The following is a 19,284-nucleotide window of genomic DNA, read 5'->3' on the forward strand; positions in this document are numbered from 1 at the left end:
TTCAATTTTACAAACTCGATTTCATAAAAATTATCATGAAATTTTAATGTAACTTAAAATTATATTTAGTAATTATTTTTAATCATATATATAAATTTAAGTCATGGATCATGGATTTAAAGTTATTTTTATTTTTCAATATTAGAAGATTTAAATGAGAAAAAATTATTAATATTAAACCCATTTTATAAAGTACTGTTTATCTTAAAATATATTTAGATATGTAAAATAATTCTTTATTTTGAATTATGAATTTGATAGAATTCGTTTTTTTTTTTATTGAAGTGAGTTCATTAATTATGATATAAAAGAATATTGAGAGGGCACTTTTTTTTTTGTTTGGATTTTTATTATCATTTTAGTAAGTGTCCTTACAATATTGGTTTACAAAACTTTTATTCCTAATTAAAAAAAAATGTTATAAACTTTTTCTTCAAAAAAAAAATAAAATAATGACAGCTCACAACCATTAATTTTTATTTTATAAAAAAAAAAATTGTACTTACCACTTTATTTTATATATTGAAAAATCTACACTAAACTCTCTACACATATTTCGGCCCAAAATAAAAAAAATCCCCATAAATGTATACTTATCTTCTATTAATCTTTTTTTTTTACTTACAATTTGAGATATGAAAAAAATAAATATAATAAATACTTTAAATAGTAATGCTATAAGTGATTTATGAACTATAATAAAATATTTATTACGGTACTTAATATTTATAAATCTTTAATATAATATATAAATTATAAATTTATTAATTAATATTATATTTAACTTTAAGTGATTTATTTCAAATGATGATATATAATGCATAAATATATAATCATCTTTAAGATATAAAATCTAATAAATCTGTATAATTTATAAATTATTATCATTAAATAATATTTAAATCATTAATTTGTATAATTATTATCATTGATAAATCTAAATTTATATTCAATGGTGGCAAATTTATTTATTAATTACTAATAATATTGGTATAATAATTTTATATTTATATTGTAAATCATTACTTTATTCAATTTTTTAATACATCTTTATACCTTTCAATATAATAAAAAAATCATACTTAAGTATTTCTTTTACAATTAATGAATTTAAAAAAGATTTTAGATTTATTTAAAATTATTTTTGTTGATATTTTAACGGAAGTAAAATATAAAAATCATTAAAAATTTAGATAACTTTATAATGATTAAAATTAGTTTTTAGAATTTTAGTGGGAGAGTTGCCTCTGTTGCCCTCATTTAAATCCGTTATTGATTGTTACAATAAAGATAATTATTATAGTATATTTTAAATAAAATAATTTTTAATTTTTAATAATATCAAATATAATAATTTTTAATTTATATAAATTAATAATTGTTAATTAAATAAATATTAAAATTATTTTGATAATAATTTTTTTAATAATTATATTATCATAATAATATTAAAAATAATATAAAACGTTTCCTTGACGTGCGTATTTTGTCATGACAAAAAACGATAAGTGCAATTGCCTTTGGCACTTTGCAATTAGGGATGGCATCGGGTCAGGTTCGGGGCGGGTTTTGCTCGCCCCGAATCTGACCCGATTTTATGTTTTATTAAACCCGAAATCGATCAAAATTTTTTTAATACTTGAACCCGACCTGATTCGATAATATGTAAATCGTATCCGATTCGACTTGACTCGAAATTAATAAAAATATTATTTTTTAAATATAAAATATTATTTTTTAAATATAAATATTTAAAAATATCATTATATAAATATATATAATTAATTAATTAATTAATTAAAAAATAATTTTTTAATAATATCGGGTCGGGTTTTAAGCATACCCGAATCCGACCTGACCCCGAATGCTCACTCTATTTACCTGACCCGAAATTCAAAAAAAAAAAAACCTCACCTTATAGGGTCGGATCGAACCGAAACCCATCGGAGACGAACTTGATTGCCGTCCCTGTTTGCAATGCATAGGCGAAACACGCATGGCACGTGACATTACTATTTTATCCTTTTGTACCGTGACATTACTAATCGTATCATAGCCATTAATAAGTCAAATATCCTAAAGTCATATTTTTTAGTCTTTGACTAAATTTATTTATCCCTATAAAGTGGAGTAGGTTTTTTTTTTTTCTTATAAATATTGTTTACTTTTATTCATCAACTAGTGATGGGACCCATCTTCGCCTGATATATATTATAAAAATTTTAAATATTTTATTAAATTAATATTTATTTGAGTTCAAAATTAAAATGATATATCAATAAAAAGTACAGCAATTATCGGTGTAGGTTATACAGCTATAAATTACTTCTAACCACTCATAGAACTAGATAAACTCACTCATACCAAGACCTTTCGGCTAAAATCACGAAGCCAAGTTGGCAGATCTAGAATTTAAGAACCACTTCACCTGTACGCCGACCTTCAGAGAACTCGAATGAGGTGCACTTTCCAACTGAGACCTTGACAACTTGAAATACCTCCAGAGCCTGTAACCAACTAAATCTTAACACATACGCCTGCCTATGTGCCTACCCATTCTTGACCTCCAGAGCACACTCGCTTGCCCCTCCTTAAAAAAAAACACATACATTTCTTATTTAATAATTAAATACAGCCAATACATATCAATCAAGCCTTATTGACTTCTAATTAGAGAAAGTTACCTCATATTAAACGAAAAGTAATTAGTCAGTAAAAATGCCATTAACATTTTTACTCATATTTTCTACTTTTCAAGAAAATGAAAATATTAAATGATTATATTTTCTGAAACCAAACATTTAATATTTTCTTAAAAAGGTTTTGGAGTTGAATTAATTTGATATTTTATAAAATATTTTTTATTGTCTCATTCTTCTTAGGTCTTTTATATTTTATTGATTTTTTATTATATGTTTTAAATTATCATTATTTTATTTATTTTTAACTAAAAAAGAGAAATATCATTTAGACCCTCAAATCACTATTTCAAATTACAAGCCTCGTTTTATCAACAGTAATAGATAATAGATATATAGTGTAGATATAGATATAAATAATTAATGTGCCAATTATTAACTTAAAAAAAAAACAATATTTGCTATATTTTATTAATTTTTTTCCTTATTATCAAGTACTTCACATATATAAAAAGAAAATTTGAGGCTCATGCATAATTATAAATGGTAGTCAGATATGAAAACTAGGCTTATCAATTCCTGTCATATATACTAGAGAATTTAGAAGGAAAAAAAATAATTGTTAAAAGAGCAAAACGTAAGATAAAAAGAAGCGTAGTTTTTTTGGCTAGATTTGAATGTATCATCATTTTTTTTCTCTTTATATGCCAATTTTCTTAAAAAAAAAATTTAAGTAAAATTACTTAATTATTTTTTTTATAAATATTCTGAAAATAAATTTCCTAAAAATTAGATATTTTTTAGAAATAAATTTTCAAAAAAGTTATAAACTTTTTTCTTAAATGAATTTTCGAAAAGTCATAAACTTTTCAAAAATTTAACTTTCCATAAATTCATTTCTAAAAAAATTTATAATTTTTCATAAATTCATTTTTTGAAAGTTATATGACTTTTGGAATTAAAAAAGGTTTATGATTTTTTAAAAATTTATGTAAAAAAAATTTTAAATAATTTTACTTTTAAAATTTTTTTAAAAAGTTAAAATGTGAAGCGAAAATATTGAAGTACATTTAACAATACTCTAATTTAAAACATAATATGATAATATAATATAAATATTATATAAAAATAAAACATAAAAATAATACAATTTTAAAATTTTAATAATAATTATATATAAATTTAATAAAACAAAAAATTATATTTTTTATTTTTGTATCAATACGAATAATAATATATAATTTGTATGTAAAATTTATTTTAAATATATAAATTTTAATATTTTATATAATATAAATACACATTCATTAAGTATAATGTGGCACAAAACAAAAGATTTTTACCGTCTCCCTGTGCACTAGAAGTAAATGATCCCCGTATATACTTTGAGCGTTGGAACGTTAGAGCAGCTACTGGTCTGCGCTTTTATTTTCTGGGTCAAATAGTAGGTTAAATAACGGGGAGGAAAGAACTTTCCACAATAGATGGTCCTTTTCAATGGATTATAACATTGAAAATATCGTGACGGTGAGATTATGTAACCTAGTAATAAAAGTGAGTATTATAATAGTGATATTGAATATTTTAATTATAAAATTAAAATCAATAATAAAAATATATGTTTAAATATAAATTTACTTAAAATATTTGATTATTTCATCAAAAGTAATTGATTATTATAATTGAAATTTATTTATTTTTAATGGTATACTAAAATAGTAGATTTTAAATTTTTTTGTTATATTAAGCCAATCAATTTTTTAATTTTACACTAAAATAACTGATTGTTCTAAGTAAAGTAATCAAGCATCATAAAATTCAATAATTCATTCAATACTTTTTCGTTTCAGTTATAAACTAGAGAGGCAGTGAGGGTTTCGCTCCTAATTGAGTGATACCTATTTGCAGTCTGCGGCGCAGTTGAGGGCCAAATAAGCTTTAAGTTTGTCAAATAAAATTTAGTACAATTATAAATTTTTTTTCATTTTTATTTTTTTTAAGTTTTTTTCTTTTTTTTTTTTTAAATTCGAGAATGAATAACAAAATTATAAGTGAAAAATATTAACAAAAACATAAAAAAGAAAGTAACTAATTACATTAAATGGATATGAAATTCATTTTTTTAAAGATATTTCGGTATTATCGATAATTACTTTGAGTTTTGATTATTTTAAATTGAATTTTGTAAAAGAAACAAATTTTTTTACCATCTGTTTTCTCTATTTATAATGTTTAAAATTGAAATATTATTTAAAGAAAATCAAGCTATTTATCATTCATATAAACCAACATTAGATATATAAAATTTATTTTTATTTATATTATGATTAATAGACAAAATTATTAATATGAATGAGGTAGATATTTAAATCAAATTGTTTGTATTTTTTTAATATTTAAATTATTATATTTGTTATGTTTGATGATTTGTTAAAGGATTTTCTATCAAATAAAAAAAAAAAAAAAAGCCGCGGAGGAAGGCATCACACTAAAGCAGAAAGATTGATGATGGTGATGATGATCATCATCATATCATCATCATCATCGAAATGATAATGACAACCTTGGACAATGAGAACGGAATCAATCAGTCCTGAATTTATGTCCAAATCAAAGAAACATGAAAAAAAATACCCTTCCTTCCTCATAAGAATCTTTTTCCGGTACTAGCGTTTAATAGGAGAATTTTTTGTAGTATTATTAAAAATATTTAATGTCTAAGAACATAAAAAGCAGGGAGCAGACAAGAAAATTCTAACGTTCTCAAAAGTTTGCGAATATAATGTAGTAATAATATCTTTTGAAGCACGGTAACATGATGTTATCGTTAGGCTTTTAATATCAAACAAACGTGAAAGAAACAGATTGATAAAAAGTCAATTAGAATTGAATTAACAAATGGGTTTTCTTTTTTTGTGGGTTTCCTGATCAAACGGTTCATGAAATGGCCTTTTTTTTTATTTGATTAGATATACGAGAATGTGATTGGGGAAAAAGAAAACTGTTGATTATTAAAAAACAAACTGACAAAGAAAAAGTTTTTATTTTTTAGTACCAATTATTTATTGCGTGATTTTGATTTTTATCGGATTTTGATTTTGATTGCGGGTTTTTATTTTTATTTCTATTTTTTTTTGTCAAAGGGGTGTGAGAAGAGGGGGGGGGGGGGGGGGGGGATTTTATTAGGTGAAAGAAGTGGCCTTCGGGGTTTTTTATTTGAGATTTCTTTATTATTAGGAGACTCTTCCTAGGGTTCCTTTTTTTACTTTTCGATTTTTGTTCTTTGGGAGGGGTTGCTTCCTTCTGTTTATTGGGAATTTTTCTTAGTTTCCCCGTCTGTTTTGGTAATTTTGCTCATTTGGATTCGCGATTCCCTTGCAAATCTCTTCTGGGTCTGTGGGTTTTCTTCAATTTTTGAAGTCTGCAACCTTGTTTTTTAGGGATTTTGAAGTGTCTGCAGATACAAAGGAAAGTTCCTTTTTGTTATCTGGTAGAATTTTGGAAAATCCATAGATTTTGAGATGTGGGAATTTTTTAGTTATCAGATTTGCAGCAAGCTTGTTAGGGTTTTGATTTGATTTCACAGTAATGTTTTCGGTTTTGGGGATTTCTTAAAAGGAGGCATTGGTGCCTCAAACTTAGTGGCAAGCTTGAGTTTTGTTTGGTCTGGCATGTTTGCATGATGTTTAGTGCTCAAGGGTCTTCAAGGAACCATTGCAGTCTCCTTGCAGTTCTTTGTGATGGTAAAGTTTCTGATAACAAACAGAAGCAGCCAATTTCTGATGATAAGCTCAGATACCCGTTTCCAGAGCTTGCTTCTTCAGGGCGCCTCGAGGTATATAGATCATATTAATAGTTCTACATTTTTTAGAAGTTTGACATTTTAGCAGAAATTTATTATAAAGTTGTGACATTTTCATGTTTGTGAGTGCAGGTTCAGCTTCTTAACAATCCTAGCATTGATGAGTTCCAACGGGTTCTTGAATCCTCAGAGCCTAATATTGTCTACTTGCAAGGAGAGCAGAATGCGGACAGTGAAGGAATTGGCTCTCTGGTTTGGGAAGATGTTGACTTGTCCACTCCAGAAGCTTTATGTGGACTCTTTGGTTCCACATTGCCCACCACTGTTAGTGATGCATGACTCTGTTGTGATAGTTGTTGCATAGAGTTTATAATTTGATCTCATTCTCCCTGAAATTATATGATAGGGTGCTAGAGATATGGGATAGGATTGAGGTTTTTTTTAATCTTTTCCCATTTAATTTCTTTTTACATACATTGTTTCCTTTTGTTTTTTTGACTTCCTTTTATGAATATTGCAGGTTTTAGTGCTTATTTGAAGTTTTATAGATGTTGAATTAATCTATTCTCAAATGTTGTTGCAGGTTTATCTAGAAACCCCTAATGGTGACAAATTGGCCGAGGCAGTTCACTCTAAGGTAAACTTATTGATCATGGTTATACGCAAATGATTGGAAATTCCTTCTTTATGTTTTTATTAAAGTTGTTGTCATTTCTTCTGGGCAGGGAGTGCCTTATGTTATATATTGGAAAAATACATTCTCACTTTATGCAGCTTGCCATTTTCGTCAAGCACTGTTATCGGTGATAGAAAGGTATGATCTTCTACTTCTGCTGATTATAGATAAAGCTTGATCAGTTTTCCTTACCTTCCTGAATAGTGGTCGTATTGCCTTAATTGTCCAGAGAGGTTGCTGCTATTGCTGTTAATTTTAGAAATTGGTTGATAATGCAAATTTATTCTCTTCATTTTTTATGAATTCACCTATTTTAAGGCTTACTGAAGTGTATGTACAAACTGGAAGAAACTTTACTTGGAGAAAGCACTAAAGTTTTGCAGTTTTGGTCTATTGCAGTTCATGTAGCCATACATGGGATGCATTCCAACTTGCCCATGCTTCTTTTAGACTGTACTGTTTACAGAACAGCAACATTGTCTCTTCTAATGGTCAGAAACAAAGTGCTAAGCCAGGACCAGGACCATGTCTGCTTGGGGAGCCTCCCAAGTTTGATGTTTCTCAGCCGGAGGTAGATATGCAAGAAGAAGAAGGCTCTCCTGAAAATCTTCCTGCCATAAAGATATATGATGATGATCTGACTATGAGGTTTCTTGTTTGTGGATCACCATGCATGTTGGTAGGTTTGATTTTTAGTTGTTCCTTTGTTGAAAGTTGAAACAATAATGATATAGTAATACTTTGTTCATCCTGGTTTATATTTGTTATTAACTGTATGCCCTGCAGGATGAGTTCCTACTGGGATCTTTGGAGGATGGACTTAATGCCCTTTTGAGCATAGAAGTAAGTTTGTACAAGTGTTTTTTTTTTCTTGAATTTATATCTTTAGTTTCCCTTTTTTTGGATTATATGTTTGTTTGTACTACCATCTTTTGAACATCATCATCTAAGAGGTCATTTTAGTTATGGCTGCATCTAGATTTGGTTAGAGTAACACCTGGTGAGTTTTTAATGCTGATGAATGCACAAAATCTTCCATCTTTCCCTTCCTTTACCTTAAAAGTTACACATCTCCATCCTTTCTTTCTGAAGGTTTCAAATGATAATTTTATTAGATTTTGGTTCACCATACAGTCTTTTGAACAGCATTATAGTGTTGGCATTCTCCTTTGCAAAATTCGATTTAGCATGGAAAGAGCAGCAAAGTGAATTAAAAGTACCAACACCAATTATTAAGGGTGCATATGTCATTATCACCTTGATAATCAAAATTGCATAAGAAAAATTTATGAATGAGATCGATATTGTTGTGCATATGCCCTCAAGTTTTAGCTGCATAAGGTTGCACATGCAGTGGCTTTGCTGTAATAGGGCCTTATGACATGATAATCCATGCATATATTCAATTGGTTTGATGTTCATACTGGCATGGGAGAAGAGCTCCATATATTCCCATGATTACATATTTGTAGTGTGTTATTTGTGTGTTTGTGAGCGTCATCTGTGCTAATACTTTGAATCTGTTTTATCCACTTATTAACTAGATTCACTGTGGCATTTATTTCAGATACGTGGGAGCAAACTCCATAACCGAGCAAGGTATTAATAACTTTGAACTTAGTTACAGTTTCTTTTGGGAAGGGGGCGTTTCTGGCTTTGTTCTGGTTTTGCGGTTGAGCATTTGTGACTTTGATCTTTTCTTTTATGGAGTTCCCATTCCCCACCTACTGTTACCTCCAAGTTTCTTTTGTATTAGTATCATAAACTTACTAATGGCATTTATTCTTATAGTGCTCCACCACCTCCTCTTCAGGCGGGAACATTTTCTCGTGGTGTAGTGACCATGCGTTGTGATTTCTCAACCTGTAGTTCGGCTCACATATCACTTTTAGTGTCTGGTAGTGCACAGACTTGTTTTAATGATCAGGCAAGTAATTTTGATCGGGTTAATTGCTAGTTTTATTTCTATGAGTTCACACCTAAAACTCTTGTTTTCTTGTTCCTTGTTTTGTTGTCTCAGCTTTTGGAAAATCATATAAAAAATGAGCTTATTGAGAAGAGTCAGCTAGTCCATGCACAGTCAAGTTCTGATGAAAGCAAATTGCCTTCATCTGAGCCTCGTAGGTCAGCCTCAATTGCCTGTGGAGCAAGTGTGTTTGAAGTGTGCATGAAGGTTCCTACATGGGCTTCACAGGTTTCTTTTAACCATCTTATTCTTTCTCTTAAACTTTTCTATCTCTCTATGCATGTGATTGTATGTTTCGTCAATGTTTATTGCACGTGTAATTATGGGTGTTTGTGTAGTCTCTTTTGTTTGCATTTTTTTTTTTTAACCATAAACTTCAGTAGAGGTATGAATAAACGTTTGAAGGAGAAACTTTTAATGAATTATGGTTTGAGAAATATTTATGAAGCTATGAAGCCTTTCTAATGGTGGTAATTCTGTTTGAGTTAGCTTGATTTTTTTTTTTTTTGGGTGTAATCATGAACCGTTTCTGGGAATGGCTTAACAGGTTTTGAGGCAACTTGCACCAGATGTATTGTACCGCAGCCTAGTTATGCTGGGGATTGCTAGCATTCAAGGGTTGTCAGTTGCTTCTTTTGAAAAAGATGATGCTGAACGCCTGCTTTTCTTTTGCTCGAGGCAGGGCAAAGATCCCCTCTGGGATAATTCTGTAATTGCTAGATCTCCCAGCTGGTTGGTGCCTCCGGCTCCAAGTCGTAAAAGATCAGAGCCATGTAAAGACACTAAACCTCTAAATTGTACTGTCATGGAAGATGTAAATGGTAATGCAAGACCGAAACTAAATGTTGCTGCTATGAGGCCAATTCCTCACACCCATCGTCATAAGATGCTTCCCTTTTCTAGATTTTCTGAGGCTGAGAGATATGATGGTGACCAAGGAAAGGTTAACTTGCCAGCAGTTCCCGTGAAGCAATCTGCTCCTGTTACACATCGGAAAGCATTGTCGAGTTCTTTTCAGGCCCAGCAGATTATTTCTTTAAATCCATTACCTCTTAAGAAACATGGTTGTGGTAGAGCCCCAATACAGGTGTGCTCAGAGGTTAGTCATCTTCTCAGAGTTTTGAGTTAAGAATTTACAAATATGGTGTACACATGTTGGATTTATTTACATGTTATAGTGCTGGCTTATGATATTTTTGAGGTGCATATGCCTATATGGATATTCTTCTCTAACTTTACACATTTTTATCCACTTTAGCTAATAGGGTCTGCAATCCCCGGATTGGGAATGGCATAGTGTTATGCTTTGATGTCAAAAATATCTCTTGCAGGCTGCAGGAATTAGGAAAAATATGTAAAATAAAGCTATATATTGCATCTCTGGTGTAATAGGCTACAGAGATGAATTTGCATTATGATAATGAGTTATTTAAAGAAAAATGTGTTGACTGGTAAGAATAAGCTCTGTATTTTTCTTTTCAATATAGTTTCTTTTTACCTCTGCCCCTGTTATAATTTGGCTGGATCATTCTCTAGTTATTGCAGAAGATGAGGAAAATTATTCATCTATTTTTGCATGGGATTCAAACTTCTCCTTTATATTATATGAATATTCTATTTTTTATACTTAACAGTTTTATGTTTATGAGAGAAATTAAATTTAAAAAGGTAAACAAAAAAGTGGTTTTCTTCTCTGTTAGACCTCTATGTTGATCTGCTTTCTTCTTCACCACTAAAAAAGGCACTTCGGTTGTCTCATTATGCAACCAGAGAAGTAATCATTGAAGCTTGCATAATTTAAGTATCTCTGCAAGTTTGTTCAAATAATAATTTTTTTTCTCCTGTTGGTTTATTTTCTGGCAGGAAGAATTTTTGAGAGACGTTATGCAGTTTCTGATTCTTCGGGGACATACTCGTCTTGTTCCTCAAGGTGGGATAGCCGAGTTTCCTGATGCCATTCTGAATGCAAAGCGTCTTGACCTCTTTAACTTGTATAGAGAGGTAAGCTATTCTTTGTGCTAAAAATGGTTGAAAATCTGTTAAAAATTTCGTACTGAATGGTGTCCCTTACAGGTGGTGTCAAGAGGAGGCTTTCATGTTGGGAATGGCATAAATTGGAAGGGACAAGTTTTTTCGAAGATGCGCAATCACACATTGACAAATAGAATGACTGTATGTTTTCGAGTTGTTAGTCTTATAGCTTTCCTTTGTGATAATACTTTTGTTGATGTGAAAAGCCATAACTTGAAAGATAGTTTGCAATTATTGTAGGGCTTCACAAAAATGCTAATTATGTTTTTTCCTTTCTTTTTGATCTTAAAGTTCTTCAAATGGCCTTTTAGTATTTTTCCTCATGTTTTTCTTCAATGTTATTTCATTTTATTTCATTTTAGTTTGTTATAGAAACTTTCTAATGTCTGGACAAAACATTGGTTCATTTTCTCTAATTACCAAGGGAGTGGGCAACACTCTGAAAAGACATTACGAGACTTACCTTTTAGAGTATGAATTGGCTCATGATGATGTAGATGGAGAATGCTGCTTGTTGTGTCACAGGTCCTTCTCTCTCTCTCTCTCATGCACTTGTGAGTTTGCACATGTACAGAACTGACACTGGAGATTTCTTGTGTGGCAACAGTAGCGCAGCAGGTGACTGGGTAAACTGTGGAGTTTGTGGCGAGTGGGCTCACTTTGGCTGTGATAGGCGGCAGGGGCTTGGAGCCTTTAAGGTATACTTTCTCAAGTTTTTCTTGCCAAGGTGAATTTGGATAGGCTAAAGATATTTATAAGTAGAAGCAACATAGCTATATTTTGTATGTTTTTGGATGAGATCAACAGAAGTTTGCTAAAGTGCAAGTAAAAATATCTTTTATCTGTCTTCAGGACTGAATACAAATGTTCAACAGTTGTATCACTGTTTGTAATTTTGAGAAGAATCTGTTCCCCATGTTCTGTTTCCTTTGCTTTCCTATTTTATCGGACTGCAATTAATTTGATATTTATCCTCTGAATGGTAGGATTATGCAAAAACAGATGGGCTGGAGTACGTTTGTCCACACTGCAGCATCTCAAATTTTAAGAAGAAACCACCCCAGAAAACCGTGAATGGTTATTGACAAGCTTTAACTCACTTTAGATTCCCTACAACCTCCCCCCCAATGTCTCTGTTAGTTTTCTTTTTCTTCCTCAATATAATGCATATGATAAGGCACAATATTAGGAATGTAATTGTATTGTATCCCCATTGTTGTTCTCATATATAGATCATGCCATTAACGAGGCCCCCAATTTTTCCCCTTTATTTTGTATTCTGCAAAACAGAGATCAAGAAGAGTAACTGTAGAATATATTTAGTATTTTACTCAATTAAATTTAATGAGGTAGTTGTTGTCGTAATTGATTGCTTGCAGTATGAAATGATTGGATGTGTTTCTTCTTCCCAGTTTACGACCGCATTGATAACAATTATTTCTCAAAAACATTCTGTTTGTTTGGGCGTTCGGATGCTGAAGCATTCTTGTTCTTTTTGGGGCATTTGGAAGGTCTCCCAATCAATGTTAGATTTTTATAACATGAACTCTTTATTGGTAGCGGAATGGAAAATGGATGGTTTATATTCACTCCTCACAGTGCCACCAGGATGGAAAATGAAAACATAGAATCCCAGGGAGAAGATGGCAACAGAAGCCTCGGTCTACTTGTGGACTTTTAGATGGGGTGGTTGGGATTGGCTGTATGTCATAGCTACAGGACAAATGAAGACGGTGCCGAGAGCCAAGAGGTCGTGGTTATTGGATGGGGACTTAACATAATTTTGTGGGATTTCTGCAGCAAGTATAAGGTTTGTAGCAACTAAAGATGAAGCAGTTTTTTAATAAAATAATTCGCTGTAAATATAAATCTGCATGTTCTTAAATTCACTAATGAGATCTCCATTATATGTACTTATGTACATATTTCCAATCAACTTACCCCACACTGCTTGTCATGCAAAAGATATATAACAGGGAAAACGAAGCAAAACATATAGAAAAGGGAACAAATGAAAAGAACAAACATGGAATAAAGAAAGTTTTCAACAGTCTAGATAACAAGTCTTATATCTACTTGGTTATTAAGTGGGCGTTTTAGTGTTCAAGCCTACCGTCTACAGTTTAGGATTCAGTCATTTGGCAGTGCACAGAGTGTTCACTTCTTGTTTGAAGGTGCCATTGCGACCATTGGCCATAAGACCAGCACTGAACTTTCCAATCATAAAATTACTATCAGAGGTCATGTGATTAATCCCAACACCAGGCAAGCTGCCACTGCTGCTGCTACTGCTACTGCTACTGCTGCTGCAATTGGAGTTTTGAACAAGACCATTGCTGCTATAGGTGTTGTGAACAATGTCATTGTTTACTAGACTTTTTGTGAAGGCCAATTTCTTCCTCTCCTCAGAAGCATGACCTGGTGATGACGATGCCTTTCCATTGGATATGGCAGCAGCGAGTGCAATCGGCATAAGGCAGAGACCTTTACTTTGCAGATATTGCATGGCCATTGTCACATTGGATTCCATGAGCTTCACCACTTCCTGTTCGAAAACAACTTGATCAGGAGATGGTGAAAAATCAACTCCTTGACCCACCAACGGTGTAAGTGATAAGCCATTGGATCCCTGGCAGAACAGAATTTAGACAAACTGTTATTGTCGCTAGCAATAGAACTTTCAACTTTATGATATGAATATTCAAGAATTAAAAAATAATTCTTTCCAAATTCTAAAAAATGATCTCTAAGTTAACATAATCTTGACAAAAGAAAATTTGAGGTAGTCCGGGCACTAACTAAAGCGTTGGTTGCTTTGCAAGTTACTCTTACTTTAATATAATAATCGGGGAAATTTCTATGGTTTAGCGCTAAAGGAGCAGCAGCCATTGATAAGATAAGACCTATGAGATATCCTACCGGTATCTAGTACCAAGATACTTTGACTCACGCTAGGAACAAACAGCCTGGCAGCATTTGAGTAGGGTATGCTCACAGCTCACACCCTTTAAGCTGTGTAATCATCTTTAAAGTTAAAACAAAAGGATGCAGAAACATCAATTAATTTCTTGACCTCACAATAACGGACAAAGTGTGCATCAAGTTAAAGAAGCAAGAATTTTTCACCTCAGCTTGACCATCAGTGATGAGAGGAACAACTGCTCCTGCTGCCCCTAGCCTACTCATGCTTAGTACCTGCAAATAATTTTCAGAAGCACCAAGTTTATGGATGGTAGCGAAATACTGTTAAAATTTTTTATGGTTCTGATTAATTCTTTTGTCCATCTTCGTCAAGTCAAATAGATTCACTGGGGGAAAAATAAATTGAGAAAACTTAAAAACAAGTCAGTTTGAGCTTAACTTGTTAAGCTTGGATGTATGATATTAACGAAAACTTAGTCTTACCTTGACTTGCAGTTGAAGAAATTTGACATACTCTATGATTTCGTCAAGCATAGAGGCCTTGTCGGTCTGCAATGATCATCAAAGAACTATTATTAGTTAGCAATATTAATTAGTAATTGAGAGTGCATTTGAGGCAACGATAGCATACAGGCAAAATTTACTTGAAACTTTACTATCCTCTTTTCCCTATGATCTGCAGAAATAATGAAAAATCTTCATCTTCTTTAAAAGAAAACTAGCCTGCATATATCACTTACTTGACGTCATTACTAAATTTAGTTCTGGTAGCAACCGCAGAAATTAGTCCATATATTCTTGCCAAGATGTATGTAACTTTTAAAAGAAAAACAACACAGTCATCCAGAATGTTGACATAAAACAACCAGGATATGTAATTAAAAACAAAACCAATGCACTCCAGTTAGGCTTTACTGACCGAGATACATCCGGAAGAGAATACCTTATTGGAATTAGGTACAAGCTCTTGCAGATTCTTCATCCTTTCAGCAATCTTCTCTCTTCGAAGCTGCAATTGAGCAAATGATAGAACAGGCTCTAATCTCAAAAACAACTCAAGAGTATGAACTTTAGATGACAGGAGATATTATAACTGACCCTCTCTGCAATGCTGTGTGGATCAGTAGCCTGACCTCGACGTGCTCTTACTCGAGGTTTCCCAATTCCATTGCAATCATTGTTTGGAGTAGGTGATGCACTCTGTATTAAAAGTTTAAAACTAGTAAGCTTGGTCTCTAGCGGCATATAAAAAGCTGAACAAAGTACAAGTAAATATGATTGAAATTAGGGACCATAAATCAAGTCCAGAGAAAATTGAGACTGTTACAAGCACCTGCTCCAGAGAGGGTAAGCCAATCATAGTCTTTGTTATCTGGTGGTCGGCAGGAAAAGAAGGGTAAAGAGAATTTTGCATATCTTGTTTTCCCTGATACATTACATAAGCAACAAAACCAGAATTCAAAATTTAAACTCCAACTCAAACAATGTTTGGCTTGGTTTTTCCACCACACTTGGTAGAGCAAGAGAATCCAATTAATTGGGCCTCCACAAGCCAGTTAAATTCACTTTCATGAAGAGCAGATGTTTCCTAAAGCCCACCTAGCAGCAGAATTAAATGAATCATACAAAGTAGTCATAATAAGAAATTAATACCTTTTCATTGACTGAGGCGAATAAGTTCTCGGGTTGCAGAATTTTATCAATCTCAACAAACCTGTTAATATTTCCATCATCATCTACATTTCCATTTTCTCGTTGAAGACAAGAGCTCTGCATTCTGGTTTGTTCAATCAAAGTGGAAATGGAAGAAACACTGTCATAAGGTTGTGGATGCCATAATTGTGGAATTGAAGAAAGAGTTTCCAAGCCTGTAAGTGACCTCTGAAACTCAGAAGATTCACCTCCATTGCATATTGCATGCCCTCTCTCATTAGACGAGTAAGAAGGAGTCATATCAGCAACAACTGGAAGATCCTTTGAAGAACCAAGGCTCAGTGAGCCAGAGGAGTCAACAGCTGTAATAAATTGCAGTTCCAGATTTCCAAATCCGAAGCTTACATTCAGCATCTCTTTTGAGGAGTTACGGAGACAATTTTCACCATCCATTTGTGGTCCACTTTCCCCAGACAACAAACTATGTTCAACACCACAACCTGACTCTCCGTGAGGAACTAGAGGAGTACCATGTGCAGCTAAGCACCCCATGCTGTAGTTCGAGTTAATCATGCTTACAGGTGAATTATTTTTATCATCTTGATATACTCCTAGTGAACTAGACAGCAATGCATTTGGCTTTTCAGGTTCACTATGGACCCAAGATGACCTTTCCTTGACATTTACATCTGACCATGATAAGCAAGAGAAATACTGATCAAGATAATCATCCATTGTCTATATACACAGCTGACTGTCTACAAGCTCAAACTTTCGACTTCAGACTCCTCAGGAATTTCACTTTTTTTTGTTGCTTTGTATCAGACAATGAGGACACTGCAGAGCTCTTTATCTATTTAAGTCCTTCAGTATTTGTCCTGGAGAAGACTTTAATGAGATATACAATTAATAAGCAATGAAGCTCTTTGCAAATAGTAAATCCTTATAGCATCCATTTGAAAAACGTACAATACATAGCACATGGCATAGAAAACAAGAAAAATGATAAAAATGAGATGTACAAAATGATTTATTACAACCAAAATAACAAGAAGTATGATTATGGCAATTGATTAATTGGCATTAAGCTATCCAAAATATTCCTAAAAAGAAGTCTTCATAATTAAATGATTGAAAGAAACAAATTCATAAATATTCAGCCAGAAACAAATAAACTAGTGGGTTAGAGAAGCTGCCTAGCAATAAGTACCTAATTCTTTTAAAAGAAAGTTTGAGATGCTAAATCTGTGTTTATGGTGAATATATATATATATATATATATATATATATATGTATGTATGTGTGTGTGACTGCGAGTATAATTACCCAAGAAATATTGTAGAAAACATAAAAACTCCATCAATAAGCATGAAAATAAAAAATAAAAAAGTACTAAAAGAAAATGCTGTAACAGTTCATTATACCTTTTTATCAAATTTTCCTTTTTACAGAAATTTTTACAATAACTTAAGCAAAAGCGAACAAAACCCAAAGTCAGCCACCCCGTATCTCATATACAAAGCTTAGGCTTACCAGTTACCCCAGCAACAAACAAAACACCCAATTTCACAGAAAAACCTTATACACAGTCAAAACAGCTCCTCAGTTGATCATCTAAAACCCATTTTCAGACACCCAACTCTAACATGCAAACTGGGTTTCCAAGCAAAACCCTGGTAAAACTTTAAATACTCATAATTAAGAAGAAAAAAAATACACACACAAAAAAGAACACTTTGAATACATATTGTGACCCAAAGATCAAAAGAAAAAAAGGACTTACAAAGAAAGTGAGAGAGAGCGTCAGCAGTAGTAAGCAGAAGAAGCTATCATTTTCATTTTTGCTTTCTTAGCATCCAAAAAGAGTGTAGCAGCTGTACTATAAGAGACAAAGAAAAGATGTTCAGCTTTTGACGTAGAAACCGCTCCTTTCTTTTTTATTTTATTTTATTCTATTTTTCGATCGACTAACTTATTATTATTATTTGTTTTTTACATATTCTGGTGTCGTGTACGGTAGTGATTGACCCACGTCATCAATGTTCTGCTAGTCCGTTCCGTTACTTTTGCGCTTTCGTTTACTTTAAATACGGTAAACGTTCCATTCCGCTTTTCAATGTGCCGTCACAACAACTCATGTTGCGAGCTGTTTATTTTATGAAATTAACCTTGAAAGAAGCCACCTCATTGGACTGGTTGTCAACAAAACAAGTTCATTTTGGTCATTTTAGTTAAGAGAAGTTTCCATCCATCCCTAAAAAAGCGGAGAGGTTAAGCTCTTTGGAATTTAGTGGCCGCCACTTCTAATGACGAAAATATCCTCTAAATTTTACTAATTAATTTTGATTTTTTTAAAGAAAAATCCTCAGCAATTTAAGCTGAATTTATTTTTTTAGGTAAAAAGTCGCAAAAAATACCAAAAAAAAAAATGAGATTTAAATCATAAATTTATTAAATATTATTTTTTAAAAATAATTATATAATATAATTGAACAAAATTGAAATTGAAATTGAATTGATTTTAATAAATACCTTAAAAGATTTTTTTTTTTTTATCAATTTTAGCAGACAAAGCCAAAACTAAAAAAGGGTTATGAATTTGCTGAAATTGGGATTTTATTTTTGTGTGTACGAAAAACAATATTTGAAAGAGGCTGATTAAGTTTAAAGCTTAGGAGGCACATCATTTCATCTTTTAGCTTTCTTTGAATCAAGTATTAATCTTTTTATTTCACGTGCGATTAACATAGTCATAAAGCCGTCTTACAAGAAAAAAATTAAAAAAAAAAATTGTACGGCAATAGAAAGAGAAATACCTTGAAGAAACTGCAAGGCAGATGCTTTGAAAGAAAAAAAAAAAAAGTTTAGGGATTAATAATCCAATGTATACAGTGCTATAGATATTTTACATATGAAGTTTAGTCTGTTTCAGGGTTTGAGGGCATCAGTGTGGCTCCTTTTTGCATGTGGAATAAGAACAGTTTTTGGGACATCAAGTGATGGAATTGCCAGATTAAGAGAGCACTACTAATTCAACCATTTGTGGAAAGTTAATTCTTTTTAAAAATGAGATATTTTCAAGAGGCTGAAGCTTCTCTCTATTCACTGATTCCCTTCTAGCTGAGCTTTGTTCCTGGGAACCTTAAACGAGTAATCTCTAGTTTATAGATGAATAATGATCAGTTACATTCTTTATACACTCTTTGCTTTTCTTCTGATGAAATGGAAATGACGAATTCTAGTTTCTCACATGACTTACTATTTCAAGTTCAGATGAGAAAGCTAAGTTCCTAAAAATTGCTATAATATTGAACTTACAAGGATTACCTGTGTATTGATCATGAGTCATTATTATAGATGTATATTTGGTTTTCAGTTGTAGCCAACTTCAGAGAGGAGAAGCTGCAGTTGCAAGGTGAAGCAAATTATGCAATCCCATCTATCTTTTGCTACGAGGATAAACCAAGTAAGAACTCACAAGAAGTTTACAATCTTAAATCCATCATATCAAATTGGATAATAGATTCTACATTCTTTGTTCTTGATTTGGAAACTTGAAAAAGTTACACCTCTTTTAGATGAGTGCATCATCCTG

The 19,284-nt window shown here is 31.9% G+C and overlaps 2 protein-coding genes across 14 annotated transcripts; one reads left to right on the plus strand and one right to left on the minus strand.

The window, feature by feature from the left end:
• The first annotated feature begins 5,786 nt into the window (after positions 1-5,786).
• Positions 5,787-12,479, plus strand: LOC111303027 (AT-rich interactive domain-containing protein 4-like). 5 transcript variants are annotated; one of them, XR_016326588.1, is made up of 15 exons: positions 5,787-6,474; positions 6,574-6,765; positions 7,025-7,078; positions 7,167-7,255; positions 7,517-7,796; positions 7,904-7,960; positions 8,685-8,716; positions 8,909-9,044; positions 9,138-9,311; positions 9,631-10,182; positions 10,947-11,084; positions 11,157-11,255; positions 11,477-11,639; positions 11,722-11,812; positions 12,101-12,479. XR_016326588.1 is itself a non-coding variant. In XM_022899019.2 (15 exons), exons 1-15 carry the CDS (start codon positions 6,319-6,321, stop codon positions 12,197-12,199), a joined length of 2,250 nt encoding a protein of 749 aa, XP_022754754.2. In that variant the 5' UTR covers positions 5,787-6,318; the 3' UTR covers positions 12,200-12,479. The 5 variants fall into 5 exon arrangements, 1 of the variants encoding a protein (XP_022754754.2); XR_016326586.1 differs by having other exon boundaries at positions 11,487-11,639; XM_022899019.2 differs by having other exon boundaries at positions 11,539-11,639.
• A 647-nt stretch (positions 12,480-13,126) lies between these two features.
• Positions 13,127-17,606, minus strand: LOC111303029 (uncharacterized). Of its 9 annotated transcripts, none has more exons than XM_089742041.1 (9): positions 17,473-17,606; positions 15,916-16,567; positions 15,690-15,813; positions 15,370-15,462; positions 15,135-15,236; positions 14,980-15,045; positions 14,520-14,585; positions 14,241-14,309; positions 13,127-13,743 (listed from the first exon to the last, which is right to left on the minus strand). In XM_089742041.1, exons 2-9 carry the CDS (start codon positions 16,422-16,424, stop codon positions 13,249-13,251), a joined length of 1,524 nt encoding a protein of 507 aa, XP_089598167.1. In that variant the 5' UTR covers positions 16,425-16,567; positions 17,473-17,606; the 3' UTR covers positions 13,127-13,248. The 9 variants fall into 9 exon arrangements, with proteins under 9 accessions (XP_089598167.1, XP_022754761.2, XP_089598168.1 ...); XM_022899026.2 differs by having other exon boundaries at positions 15,916-16,577; positions 17,473-17,588; XM_089742042.1 differs by lacking the exon at positions 17,473-17,606 and adding an exon at positions 17,223-17,435.
• Positions 17,607-19,284: the final 1,678 nt, after the last annotated feature.

The sequence above is a fragment of the Durio zibethinus genome, chromosome 13 (assembly GCF_047325235.1).
Source record: "Durio zibethinus cultivar Kanyao isolate XHJ-2024 chromosome 13, ASM4732523v1, whole genome shotgun sequence".
In the NCBI taxonomy this organism is placed as follows: domain Eukaryota; kingdom Viridiplantae; phylum Streptophyta; class Magnoliopsida; order Malvales; family Malvaceae; genus Durio; species Durio zibethinus.